General features: G+C 38.7%; 1 protein-coding gene across 2 annotated transcripts in view; it reads left to right on the forward strand.

Moving 5' to 3' along the window:
- The first annotated feature begins 7,608 nt into the window (after positions 1-7,608).
- The window catches only part of LOC107710933 (zinc finger and BTB domain-containing protein 38-like), a 15,859-nt gene continuing 8,087 nt past the window's right edge, over positions 7,609-15,380 (forward strand). Inside the window, exon 1 of one of the 2 annotated variants that reach the window (XM_016515825.1) lies at positions 7,609-7,750. In XM_016515825.1, coding sequence (XP_016371311.1) covers positions 7,634-7,750 — 117 coding nt within the window. In that variant the 5' untranslated portion in view covers positions 7,609-7,633. Of the gene's footprint in view, positions 7,751-10,806; positions 12,331-15,380 lie in introns of those variants that run through there. The other variant, XM_016515832.1, reaches the window with a different exon arrangement.

Here is a 15,380-nt window from a genome sequence, read left to right on the forward strand (position 1 = left end):
TTTAAAAAAAAATCTTTTTTGAGATACTTTTGAAACTGCTGGACAAGGTCCATCTCCCACTAAAGACTTCTACCAGTTTGTTATCACACAAAACAAAAGGAGGTATTTAGAAGTACATGAAATGATGATTCCTCTGTAATCACTGTAAGGGACAAATATTTTAATGTGGTGGTCAATTTTTGCATTACCTGCATTGCAAAAAAAAAAAAAAACTATTGTCTCTCATAGGCCTATCCGATCAGCAAAATTGATTATGATGTTAAATATCTTGTCATCAGTCATAATAACATACCAAAAATAACAAGTGTTTATACATTTTTTATGGTTATAGCTTGAATTTTTGTGAGTCATATTAGGCATAACTCTTTATTACCAACAGATTATATGGAGGTGGTGGAAGACTTCAGTTCGAACTGAATTCAGAGGGGCACCACCTGGAGATATAAAACAGTTCCACAATGACTTTTTGAATGATTCAAGGTTGCAGTGTAAAGATCCAGCTTCCGTTATTCTCCAGCTTAATTATGTGATTTGAGTTGTAATCATGAACATCATCATGATATATATGTGAATGTCATTCATGATTGTAGAGCAGCTAGCTGCACACTGTAAAAAAAAAATCTGTGGCATTTACGGTAAAATACCGGCAGCTGTGGTTGCCAGAACTTCACCGTAAAAAAATATGGTAGCAACATTTTAGGTTTTACAGATTTAACTTAAATTCACAATAAAATACCGTATTTCATTACCTGATGTAATGTTAATAAACCAACATATTGAAGTGTTAATATCTGTTTTGAACCATTGTATTTGTTTTCAGAATTGTGATTTGCTTTGCACTTCACGGCCACCGTAGACATTTGATGGCTAAACGATCATGAAATACAGGAAGCCTATCTGCAGGTTGTATCATTTGGCCTGTAGGTGGCGATAAGTGACTGTCTTAATATTACTCATAGTAATACCGTACATAGTGCTAATAGTATTACTATTAGCAGACAGCCTGATATTCACAGTTACACTTACACTTGCGCGATATTGCTTAATTATAAAAACTGAAACATATAACATGTCCAGACTTGCCATATGCCTTTTCAGTTAAAACCTCAAATTCACAGTCATCTCTTGTCTGAATGTTAGTCAGGGTGATTTTTTGTGATCACATATTTAGTCAAAAGTTACATCATAAAAATTATTTATGATACAGGAATTTTATTATTTTCTTTTCTTATATTGTGACACAGTATATTGTTACACCCCTAATAAAGAACCTGCATGAGAGAGAAAAGGAAGACAAAAGAAACATGACAGGAAAGAAAACTACATTTTTTCTACATTTTCATTCTCTTACCCAGTATATTGTTCATTGACAGTTATAAGTTTGCTATTCAATGAATTCATCTCCCCCAAAAGTGTAAACATTAGCCGACCAGGCCAGTAGCCCCTTCTGCAGTGAGGACCATCTCGACCAGGCACCATCAAAACATTTAGTCCGCTCAGATACGTCAATCTCTTTCCATCTTAAAGGCAGGGTATGTGATTTTTCAAAAACACTTTAGAAAACTGATTCGGGCCGAATAGCAAAACAAACTTGTTGCCAATCAGCAATAAGGGGCGTGTCTACTCGTGATGTGGAGGAGAGGGCGTTCAGTGCATGGGACGGACATTAGCCGAGCCGAGCGACAGAAAGATAGAGATGGCGGATAAAAAAACAAAAGAGGAAAACGTCTGCGGAACGACAAGGCAAGAAGTAGGACCCGTGTAAAATATTGGATCAGCTTTCCAGTGCTGGAGAGAACTCAAGGAGCGGAGGCCTGCGATCGGACGCCGAGGTTGCTATGTTTCTTCTCAGTAGGTGAGTAACACCGTGTCTACAACAACTAAAGTCTGCCTACACTGGACGCGATAAAACGACCGTTGAAAACCATTTGAAATGTGTGTCAGCACGGCATAAATTGAACCCCGGTATTCTATAAAAAATATTTGCATTCCGATCTTGACATCAAAAGGCACAAAAATATTTTTTTCTTTTATTCCATGGATTTTACCCATTTATCTCCACTTGTTCCCAGTGTTTTTCTGCAACCACTATGCAAGTGACGTAACTGTGACGTCGACTCTAAATTGGTCTATAACGAGAGTTTGGGGGCGTGGCTACTGTAGCAGGCTGAGCCAGAGGGTGCTTCTTTGGTGCTTAGCCGCCAGCCGGTGTGGGAATATGGCTGGCGCGTTACGTGCGAAAATGCAGATTCGGTTACAGAAGTGCAAGCCAAAATTCGAAGACTTCCCAAAATACGCAGGGACAGACAACGGGATTAAACAAGTGTAAACACTCGCGGTGCTTTTACAAGAGGAAAGAATTCTCATGGTTTCATTGAGACGCCAAACCTGCGGAGTTTCTTCTTGACAGGTAAACTAAACTCAAGTTTTTGTCACACGTTAGCACTTTACTGTCAAGTCGCAGATAAAATAGTAAGGTATTTAAAGGAAAAGAGTAATCGTATGGGGTGTGAGTTAAAGGAGTTGTTTGAAAATATGCTTTATTTTTGTAATTCTGCTTTAGTGATATTAGTAGCGCAGAAACTACATACAGTACTTCACCTTAGGAAAGGGGAAGGGTTAATCTAGGTTACTAATTTTAGGTAATGTATTCTGAATACTTTTTAGATTACTTTTTTTTTTTTATCAAACTTGTATTACACTTAACGTTACCACTAAACGTGCCTTATTGATATAAAAAAAAGCAAAGAGAGAAAATATATATATTTTTCAACATCATAAAATGCATAAACCAGGATGTAAGAACGACAGTAGGTTTGTGAGTTGATAAAAAGCTAATAATTAATTGAATCATACAAGTGTAAAATAAAAAATAATTGAAACACTTGAACACTAAATATATAAATATTATATTTGTTTACCTGCATGTCAATGTGACCATTAAACGAAATCAGATCATTGTAAAAAAAAAAAAATAAATAAAGGGAATGTGTTGTTAAATTATTGAAATATTAACTTTCTCAGAGATATATCAGTGTACATTTCCTGAAGAAAATGTGAGTGGTGCTTGCCGTGGCAAAACTCGGCACTCGGTTGCTAGGGTGTTCTGAGTGGTTGCTAGGGAGTTGCTAGGCATTTGCTAGGGGGTTGCTAAGGTGTTCTGGGTGGTTGCCAGGCCGTTGCTAGGCGGTTGCTAGGATATACTGGGTGGTTGTTAGGCAGTTGCTATGGTAACCTGGGTGGTTGCTAGGGTGTTGTTATGGTGCTCTGGGTGGTTGCTAAGGTGTTGCTAGGGTGTTCTGGGTGGTTGCTATCATGTTTCTAGGTGGTTGGTAGTTGTCACAGATCATTACTATGGAGTTTTATAGAGTTCTTCTTATCATGTTCTTAGCCTGATTTTACATTTAGCTAATCACTATTAGCATGTAGCTATTCACTGCTAACATGTGTAGCATGTTTGGAAGTAGGGTTGCACGGTTTACCGGTACTACGGTAGTATCTCGATTAGGCATGGGCCGATTATCGGTTTCAAGGTATACCGCGATTTGAAAATGTCACGGTTTCAAAACCGCTAATATTTTCCGTTATACCGTTCCTGCGGTACGCGCTGTTTTTCATGTCTCCTCAAAGACTGAAAGTAGGGATGCACCGAATGTTCGGCAACCGAAATTATTAAGTGAAAAGACAGAATAAATTGTACCGAACAATCATATGACGCGATCAAATAGCAACCAGCGCAGAGTGAGAGGCGCGCACTCTTTATTATGCAGCACACACGTCAGCAGTGTGGAAGCATTTAAACTGTCGGAGAAAGACACAAAAATCATTACAAGCACCGACAGCGAGAGACTGTTTAGGACTGCAGCACATGTCTTTAGTGAGAAGAGGACGGGGTGATTGTTGCTGGTTACTGTATGATAATTGAAATCGCGAAATGGCCTTAAACAATTAGTAAATAAACTGCAGAATGTTATGTTTTCTAATACACGCACGCATTGCATGTATTCTGACAGCGCTGCACGAAGACGGATCATTTCGTGTCTTTACACATCAGTGTATCGTCACGAGCCGCAGGGTTTAATTTGGTTTTGTTTGTGTACGTTTTTTTTTACTCTCAAAGACATGATTCCCATTCACTTCCATTATATGACTGACAGACTGCAACGGTTTGAGTTAAAAATCTTCGTTTGTGTTCTACTGAAGAAACAAAGTCACCTACATCTTGGATGCCCTGGGGATAAGCAGGTAAACATCAAATTTTCATTTTTTGGGTGAACTATCCCTTTAATGACATTACTTGCCCAAAGTCTTCCAGGTTGGAAATATTTTGTCCAGGCTTCCAAAATCAACAGTTATTGAATTTCACTGGATATGATGACAACATAGTGTTTCACCAGTGTTCAGTAACTTAATTATTTGTTTCTTACATAATTATTTGTTCCTTACATGATCTAGTTGACCTATCAGTAAGCTCCGCCCCCCTTAGTTACTGTTGCTTACTCGGACAAACAAACGGAGTTGCTGACTGTCTTACAATGACAGCTGTCAGTGTGAAAACCTTGTCCCAAGACGGGTTTACAGATCACAATGCAAGAGGGAGAAGCCTCATGTTACGGTCGTCACGATCGCAGATGACAACATCCAGGATTCATGTACCGCAGGGTAAGATTAAATTAATGTACATTTAACCAGTTTAATAAGGAGAGGCACTAAAATGTAGACCTACGTTTATGTGTTTTTGACCTACACTGTACATGACGTGAGAAGAGTTAGCTATTTAGGATTGTACGTTAACATCTCACAAACTTTAACGTTAGCTAGTTTTAGCCAGAGATACCTTAAGCACAAATTGACATTAACGTTCTGCTTGAGCAGATGAAAATTGTAACTTAATGAGAGTATGACAACCAGAAAATGAACGTTTTCCTCTTCATTGGGATTGGGGTTTAATTTTGCTCTGTTTTGTTTGAGTTTAGGAAATGGAATAAAATAAATTCCATTGTCCATCCTCTCAGAATACCTGGAATCAGTGATACAAGTACCCCTGGCACACCATTTTTCCATTTTTGTAGCATAAACACCATCAAACCGATGAAAGCTTTGGATCTTCCAATGTTTCTCTATGGCGCTGAAACCTAAAGATGTCCGAGTTCCGCTCCCCATGCAGCTGATACTCAACTGCCATTAACTCATCTGTGTTCGAGGGGAGGGGCTTACCAATAGGTTGTTTGCACATGACGTCACTGATGACGCGCGCAATGCAGCTGGAGGGCAGGAAGTGATTTTTCTCTCCATAGGAATCACTAGCAGAAACTCAAAATGCCAGTGTTTTGCGTTGTTTATGGATGCTTAAATTGGCCAAACCGAGAAACCACAAGAAGCTTTTATCGTGTACGAAAATGTGTTGTTCATAAGTGGGGAAAAGTCAAGACATTGATTGAAAAACGCAGGAAAAAGTGTCTTGTAAACCTGTGTCTGCGGTCGGGAGGAGCGAAGCTCGTGTGATAATGCTCGTGCGTGTAAATGGTTATTATAGGATATAATAATATATTAAGATATTTATAAAGATATAAATAGATCGGGCTGCCACCTCTCACGCACGCATTGTGACAGTCAGAATTTACTCAGAACTAAACGCCACACGTAGACACGTAAATAAGATATTATTTGCAGTTCAGAAAGCTTCACTGATTATAAAGGAACATCGTGAGATTGTGATCAATTGAAGTGAATGACAGCTTTTTAGTGATTATATGGAAGCGCTATTTGCTCGCTTTCTAGGCAGGCTATAATCAATTCAGAATTTGAATAAAAGTTTTGTTTTACGTGCTGCTAACAGGACCAACAGCCACATACCCTGTACATGCAGCAAAGTTTCAGGAGTGACTGAAAAAGAACGGATGAGATACAGGAAAGTCAGTAATGTAGGCTACTGTTTTAGGCATGATGCATTTATATATATATATATATATATATATATATATAGCGCTTTCATTGAAGAATCACGTGATTGCAAACAACCTATTGCTTGAGAGGTGCTTTCCCCCCTAATTTCAGAAGCATGGTTTGCAAATGTATTTACATTTGTGAATATAGTCAAAGATTTTTAAAAATGAAAATTTAAAAGAGACAAAAGAATAATTAGGGAGATTCAGTAAATTATGAATAATTTACTGCCATTGTGTAAATAATATGTAATTATGTAATCCATAAAAAGTATTTATGATCTGATTTTTAAATGCATTTTAAAATGTATATACTCCAATTACAAGTACTTACGTAATCCAGATCACATGTAATCAGTTACTACCCAGCACTGTCAATAAGATGCGTTTAGAAAACAGATAACGTTTACTTTCTAAATGTGTCTTACTGTGAATTTCCACTTAATGCCAACTAATTTCTACTATAGTAATAGTGATACTTGCCTTAGCAAACACCCACAACAGAATTAAATTATTCATCTGTGCACATCCTGATAGAATTAACAACAGTGTCCAGAGCTTGTAACCATTTCAAAACCGTTTGAGAGGAAGCCCAGCTTTCCCTCTTTTTCTCTCCGTTGCTTCTCCCTCCCTTTTCCAACCCCTCCCTCCCTCCCATCTCTCTCCCTCCCATCTCTCCCTCCCTCCCATCTCTCCCTCCCATCTCTCTCTCTCTCTCTAGAGCCAGTACAGCAACTCGATGACGCAGCAGCAACAGAGGCCTGTGGAACGATTGCTGGGCTGAGAGAATAACAGAGAGGCGCTGCTTTGGCCCAGCCTTGACACTCAAACACACACACTCACACACACACAACGGCACAAAGGAAGTAGAGAGCAGCTGATCTGGCCCTGAAGGAGAAACTGTGCTGCAGAGGCTCTGTCCTTCGCTCTCCTCTCAACCATGGCAGAACAAACTGATCTCACCCTGGGCCAGACTGTTTACATCTACTGCTGCTCAAATATGGAAGAGGAGGAATAGATCAGGTATATATCAGCCCCGCTCACTCGAAACTCTCTTTTTCGTTGTCTTACTCACTCTACTAACACACAAAGAGATTGTGAGCTGTTGTCCATTAATGCTGACTAAAAAGAGGCGTTAAAAGTGTTGTGCTGTGGGACTGGTGAGACGATCGAGTGGCCATGAGCGAAATGAGTGTGTTTGTGTGTGTAAGCTTGTTTTGAGTATATACTGTGGGAATCCATCCAGACGGACGTTCTGGAGACAGTCGTTTGAGTGCGTTTCTGTTGATTACGTTCCAATAAAGGTGGGCCTTGCTGACATAATAACCTTGTAAACAGCAGAAAGCTATAACAGCATAATATAGCATGAAGCTGCACTATAACCTGTTTTTTTTTATATATAACTATTGGACTTTTCAGTAGTTAAAACATGAAATATTGTAAAATAGTCACACACAAAAAAAACATGCATACTACAAATTACAGGACTGGATCACGTACTGAGTTCTTCTGCATGATGACCACCAGAGGGCACATCAATGTAGTTCCTGACGCATCTGTTTTTTTTTATATATAACTATTGGACTTTTCAGTAGTTAAAACATGAAATATTGTAAAACAGTCACACACACAAAAAAAACATGCATACTACAAATTACAGGACTGGATCACGTACTGAGTTCTTCTGCATGATGACCACCAGAGGGCACATCAATGTAGTTCCTGACGCACATTTATTAATCGCACCAACAGGGACCAGAGGAAAGACGATCTCGATTATGAGGAGCGGTATGAACAAACGTCAGGTTGGTAAAGGGATTTTGATCTTGCTGTGATATTTAAAGAGTTTTCTAGTCACTTGATAGCAGGAAATGTAAAACTGTAGCCTGCCTTCTTGCTTTTGCTCCAGCAAGACAACAATATTATTGTGGTTATACGTATGTGATATTCATGTTTTTAATTGTTTGTCTTTCATGTTTTCACATTTGAGCTGAATAGCTCAGTGCTAGAATTTGGTTTCATGAGCGGCAACGTTTCCATCTATAATTCATTACGAAACACAGCGGCCCACATATTGACCTAGGCCTCATCTTGATCATCAGAGCGATTTATCATAGTACTCAGTTTGTTTTCTTTCACTTTTTTACGTTATACTTAAGGCTGTGTTGGCCTTGAGTGGAAGATTCATGCAATGAGCTCAATTGTACTGTGGTTTACTGTAGGCCTCTCTTTGACAGGCCTCAGAGGTGTCAGCATCTTTGATGCTTTCAGGGCCACGGCCCACACATATTGTTGAGTGACAAAGAGCAAATGTACTTCAGCCATGCAGCACTTGCCCGCTAACGGTTCACTGCATACTCGATATGACTCAGTGATGACGGTGCTGTGGCTGGTATGGCGGAACTCCTTATACCTCGAGGTTATTTAGAAGCAGTGTGACGCATTGCAGAAAAATTCATAGCAAAAATTCATTCATTTTCAGGAGGAAATCACTTGCTACAACATAAAAATATTAAACTTTAGTTAATACTAGAAGGAAGTGCCCTAAATTAAAATAGAAATGTTATCCATAAACTTCTCAGCCTCTCATGTAAATAGTCCTAGAATATACTGGTAAAAAATGTGCTGTCCCTCCAGGGGAGAAATACTGCCAGCTTTGACAAGAAAACACCTATAACATTCTTTGTTTTGTAAGTTTATTTTAAATTGCGTATATTAAAATTTATTATACATACATTTTTTTAAATTATTGAAATATATGCTGTTATTTTACACAAAACGAGAAATCAGTACACAAAAACAAAGTAATATCACAATAATATAACAAGTGAATAGCAACAGCAGCATTTTATGGCTGTATTTATTATCATGGCATTAATAGTGAATAATATATGGTTTATTCACACACTCTTCGTAAAGTCGGTAAAAATATGGCCCAATGCACGGTGTTAATTTGAAGGAACTTATCGTTTTATAGTACTTTCAGTTAATATATTTATATAATTAGATAATATATAATATAGTTATATTACTTAAATGTAACTATATTCACATTTTAGTGTACATAAATATCCAGTATAACAAAAAAAAGATCTTTGGAATGTGGCTTAATGGATGATTTGGCTTTTTATTCCTTTGAGGACTAGGTATTGTCCCATCGGAACAAGTTATTAGCATTTTCTGCCCAATGAGCTATACGGGTCATTACCGTCACTGCTATTTTAACACGGAAATATAGATTCTGTATAGATAAGCTGATTCATTTTCGTGACTTGTCCAGGCCTGAACATCTTTTCTTTTAATTCCCAGTGTTCCTGGTTTCTAACAATTGTCTGAACGTTGATATGAAATTTTAGACATAACAGGGCAATTTATTCAAAAGATCAAATAATTTGATATTCCTAGATATGCATAAGGAAACCGAGAGGTTGTGGGCTGGATAGTTCAGTGATCAATCTGCTCTTTGGTTCTTATTTCACCATCACTGTTTCACTTATAAAACAAACTGGGAGCTGAACACAGGCCAGGCCACTAGTGAATGCAGCCTTTGTTACAGCAGCTTGTCTTCATGGCACGCAGGTAATCAGCACTCAGCCCTGTTTCCAGAAATAACCGTTGGTATCTGGGCATTAGGTTCACATGCTGCACCACGAGCTGAAGGAGGCGGCCTTTTGCAAGCTTTAAAGAGACACTTCGCCGACTTTAAACGCCGGCCTGGCACATTAACTCAGATGTAAACAAGTGCTTATTTGATGGAAAACGAAATAAATATAGTCTAAATATAGTGAAATACACCCTTCTTATTGAAGCTGTCCACTTTTAAAATCAAGGATTTGTGTTCTCATTTAAATGTGGAAATAGATTTAAGATTTTGAGAAAAATGAAAACAGAGAAAAGTTTTAATCTCTACCAATTCTAGGTCACTCATTTAAGTAAATCAAGTAAATCTGTGACTGATCATGTGACTCTTTGTACAGAAGGTCAAATTTGATTGCTTCCATTGAAGCACAAAAGGTTTTTTGGCTGTTGTCAAATCATGCTGGAGAACATGATCATCAGATTTTGTTCAGCTCAAGTGTTGCTGTCATTACAGCAAAAGACATTACAAACTTTTTTCATCATTTGTAATGTTCATTTAATTTACTCATATTTGTTATGCTGATAATGTAAATTATAATGAAAATGTTGCATTAAATTACAAAATGCAAAGAAGATTTTTCACCAGTGGTCTTAGATCTCTTTTTTTTACAAGGAATTTATTCCTATAAAATGTTGGATTTTTCAGGATTTTCATGCGATTCATTAAAGTTGAAGTATGTATAGTCTTTAAGTGAAATAATGAAAGTGAAAAGTGAACGTGACATGACATGTGGTCAAGCATGGTGACCCATACTTGGAATTAGTGCTCTGCATTTGAACCCATCCAAAGTGCACACACACACAGCAGTGAACACACAGCAGTGGGCAGCCATTTATGCTGCGGCGCCCGGGGAGAAGTTGGGGGTTTGGTGCCTTGCTCAAGGGCACCTCAGTTGTGGTATCGAAGGTGGGAGAGAGCGCCGTACATTCGCCACGACTTCCCCCTAAGGAATAATCTTGAAACACTGGTATCATGAAGTGATAAGCTCAATGTAGACTACATTTTTTTTTTTTAGGCTACTGATATAACTGCAGTCGTCACCTCAAGTGAATCATATATTTTAATACAATTCATGTTATGAGTAAAATATTTAATGAGGAAAAAAATATTAATATGATTAATTTTAGTAATATTAATAATATTACATTTATTAATATTAGTCTGATTAAAATATGCTGGGAAAACAGACAGAATCTTTAGAAAAAAATCAATACTGTGAAGAAAAAAAAATACTCACAGGTAAAGTATTCACAGGATTTGTGTGCACTGTGCAATATTGATTTGTAGTCTTCACCCTGAATAAAGAAAGACATACCCAGTTTGGGCCATGAAATATAATGACCTGCAGATGGAATGTGAAGTAGCGCCTCCCTATCCACTTTCTCCCATTCCCTCCCACCCGTCTCCTCCCTCTCTCGTGCTCTCTGCAGAACAGCCGCATCCCTTTGCATCAATCAGCAGCCATGTTAAAGGTGAACCTACAGTCCTCCACCACCTTTCCACTTCCTCCTGAGCTCTCGTTCTCTCTTCAGTGTTCTTGCGCTCTCACTCTCTGTCAGCATCTGTTTGTCAGTTTAATTTCTTATCCTCTTAACCTTTTGCTGTAACCTCTTTCTAGCTGTCCGCCGTGTTCTCTTCCACACGTCTTCCTGTCCTTGTCTCAAATCACCATTTCTGCTTGCTCATGTACTCTCATCCTCTCTTTCTCCTCGGCTGCACACACTTCTTCTGTTTGATATCAGTAATGGGCGATGGAGCAGCAGGCTGTGCAGTCTCTCTCTCTCTCTCTCGTTCTTTCTCTCATACCCACTCACCCGCCACTACAAAGATGCATGCATAAAGATACGGCTGCAGCAGTAACGGTGCAGCTTAGCCATAACCGCAAACATCAGTGTTCAGATGTGCATAAACACGTACTGGACCAGAGAAAAGCATGTTTCATTAGGTGAGCGAGGGGCAGATGGAGAACACGAGCATGTGAGCGCCTGTGCATTTAAATTCATAGCTGTTCATAATCTTTTTTTGGAGGAGTGAGGGTGGGCTCATCTGAAATAACACCACCCGGACCGCCATTATTTATTCTACGTGATGGAAAATGTTAAAAGCTGCCTCGCGCCAGGTGCCGTTTTTGTTTTGACACCAGTGGTTGCATTGCTGCATCCACCTCACGACATTCAAGCGCTTCTCTCGTGTTAGCACGCTGATCCATTTCCCCCGCACTCTCTCATTCCGGCTACCCTTTTGCAGTGGTTAATGAAGTTGCAGTGCTTGCTAGCACGGTGCATCTCTTTTCCGCTGCTAATAATGCACAGACAGCAGCGGAGCTGCCCTGCCCGACTATTTATAAACTCCACAGTGGACGAAAAAACCCTGGTGGCCAGCTAGCGAGCGTACAGGAGGAACTAGACCTATAGCGGGCTGCAGTGGAGCAGACTGATGCCCCCTGCCACCTCTGGACTGGGCATCTCACGCAGAGAGGGCACTGGGACTAGGGTGAACGAAAAAGAGAGAGAGTGTGTGTGTGAGAGAGAGTGAGCAAGCAGGATAGACTTATAGGAGAGACTGCGATCGCAGTAGAGAGCAGCAAGTGACGAGTTGAATCTAATAGAAAAAGCTGTAACACTTTCGCCTGCAAACAAAACATCTCTTTCCAGCCATCAGTGGATTGCAGGAACGAGGAAGGTGTGAGCGATGATTTCCGCTCTCCGTCCACTGAAGCGCTTTCTCTGATTAACTGAAATAAAGGTACGTTCAGCATGCTTTTCCCTCCAGTTTCAAACAGACACAGTCGAGCACATTTTTGCAGGGCAGCGCATCAAGACTCGTGGTTTTATCTGTAAAAATGAAAGTAAAAGTTCGTTCTTTATCTGACTGGACATTTCATACTCGTAGGCAAATGTTTCAATCATTTTGTACTGAATTTGCGTTTGAGGGAAGGCAAGGGATTTTTATTTTTCCGCCATTTCGCTCATCCGGTATGGTAAGTCATGTTGAGGGTGTGGCAGGTAGATAACCACACACAACAAATGCCATTTTACGCCTATATAAAACCCCTTACAGCATTAAATGTAAGCTTTGACAGCTGAAAATAACAAATAGCACATTAAATTTTGTGCTATTTTTTTTAATTTTATGTAACAGGGCCCTTCAACTTAAATTAGCATTGCCAAACAGCTCTGCGAGTCTATGGGATGTAATTTTGACTGCGTACTAGTGTACTAAACACACACACCACACACACACACACACCGATACAGATAATCCCTGGCGATTGTCCACAGCTTCTCCTAAATGCTATTGGGGCTTTCCAATATGGCGCTGTAAAAACGATCCGTTTTTCTCTGGACGGAATACACAACTGCCTGCTCAGTCGCCATTCATACAAATCCCAATAAGTGCTGCGCCACAGCATGTTGCCGTGACAACGGAGGCCTGTCAGATAGGGAGCAGGCGGATGTTTTCCCAGCGATTAAGAGAGGTCTGCCTCTCCCGTTTAGCCCAATCATACACAAACAGTACAAATTAAAATAGATCCTCGCCAGCATCATACGAATAAATCTGAGACGCTGTTACATCCAGACTGTTTCAGCTGCTCATTAAAGGTACAGGATGAACAATAATGCTGTGTCATGATGCTTTTGATGATCAGAAGCAGATTCTATGTAGAAGTATTCTTTGTGGTTTGGTTGTTTCCTTTCTCGTTTTGAGCAACACATTACGCACAGAACAGCCTGAGGAAATGTTCTTCTAAACTAGGCTAGTTTATCTGTTCAGAAACTGAGCACTGAGCACCAGGCTTTGCTTGGCAGTCATGTTAATATTAATATTTAATAATGTTCTCAGAATTTAGACTCTTGAAATCTATAATTGCAAGTCCAAACAAGATCAACCTGTACAGTCTAATAGAACATTTCAGGCGGCCATTTTACTTTATACCAAGATGCTTTTTGTTGTGGTTTCAAAATGGCTGCTCTATTGAAAGACAACAACCTCTCAACAGAGACACGCAAACCTTTACCTTATCAGCAGACTCGCATACATTACTGGAAAAAAAAAGTCTGCACATTGCAGAGCATTTATTCTAAATACGTACTTGAACATGGTCAATTTACTGCAAATGCTCCGCTGGAAACTGAACTACTAACAATGGCAAAGCGTATTTTTTATTTTATTTTTTTTATTTTTTTATTTTTTTACAAATGATTGTTATGTTCCCCTTGGACCTACAACTGCTGGATTAGATCTTCAAAATTCATACAGAAAATGCAAGGTTAACATGACTGACGTCTGAGCAAGAGTCTAAAAATCAGTTGTGCATATTTGCCAACTAAAAAGGTTGTTTTATGCCTAAAGGTTTCATTTTAGGAGGCAGTGGCTCCCACACAAGGGGCCCTGACAATGCCTATAAATCACATTGCAGTGACTCATTTGATAATGTGGACATTCCATTGCACAGAAAATGGGTCATTGTTCACAAAAAGAGCAAGTCAGAAGAGAAAGTAGTGCAAATGAGAGACAAAGGGCAAACAATCAATATGAAAAACTGCATTCGCTTTGAGAATTGTGCCTCCACATAGTATTTGTTATACTTTGGTGCATTAGCCATGAGTGCTGCTGCATCTGACATATTTCCACTTTGCAGTGACAGGTCAGTCTGCCTCCTGAGGTGCACACGAACTTGAAATAGATAGTGAGAAGCAGAAATGGGTCAGTTTGCTAGGATGGATTTTCAAGGAAGGTGCAGAATCTGACCTTTGTTCATTTCCTCATTGTGCTACTATGTACATTAGTCAGCTAAAGAGTCAAACGAGTGTCATGCACTTGGATGCTGACAGAAGATAAATTTCAAAGGACAATAAAAAAAACTCATATGCATATGCTATGTACAATGACACTATGTATGTGTCAATAAAAGACAGTATCTGTTATTATTCTGTTTTAATGCATCTTGTTTTTGCTTATCCATGTCCTTTATTTTGAAGTCATCTGGTTTCTTGTGAGTCTTTTGTCTCTGTCAAATGTTTCCCTCCCATGACCTAATTGTGTTCAGCTGTGTTTTTCTCCCTCATTAGTTCTTGTTTGTACTGTATGTAGCCCCTGTGTTTGTCTGGTCTGTTGTTGCCTTTGAATGCACCTGGTAAAAACTTACTTCAGAGTAAGGAAATCACAATTATGGCATGTCATGTATTTAAGTCTGCTGTTGTTAGAAATAGAAATAAAATATAGATATAGCCATAAATAAATAAAATAAAATAGAAATTGTTAGGTGTGACATTTAATATTTTTCATTTCAAATTTCATTTTAAAATTATAGAGCTTTATGTAGAAAACACATTTATTCCATATCTTTGCAAGTTATAATAAATAATAATAATAATAATAATTACTTTTACCAGGAAATAACTTGAAATTATGATATATCCATCTGCAGCTGAAGTCTGGATTTGTCTGGCATTATTTTTGTCTGGATTTGTCTGTAGTACAGGTTATTTTATTATTTTCTGTTAAGTCAAACATTGTTATGTATTGTTTTGGGATTTATGTTTTCTCTATACTTTGCTTAAAGTCACCATAAAATCAAAATGGAAAATTCTTATTTTTTAATGGAATACTGTAGTGTTTATTATAAATAATTTATCCGTGCACTTCATTATTTTAAAATTCATGTGCTTTAACCTGATGGAGGACGTCCTCTCTCTCTCTCTCGCGCGTGCACTGTTTAGGCATGTTTTGTGCTGTTGATCGTCGTCGTCATCCTTAATAAATAAAACATTTATTCATGCTTGGGTGTCGGC

This window comes from Sinocyclocheilus rhinocerous, unplaced genomic scaffold, assembly GCF_001515625.1.
Source record: "Sinocyclocheilus rhinocerous isolate Xijiao unplaced genomic scaffold, SAMN03320098_v1.1 scaffold943, whole genome shotgun sequence".
NCBI classification, from domain to species: Eukaryota; Metazoa; Chordata; class Actinopteri; order Cypriniformes; family Cyprinidae; genus Sinocyclocheilus; species Sinocyclocheilus rhinocerous.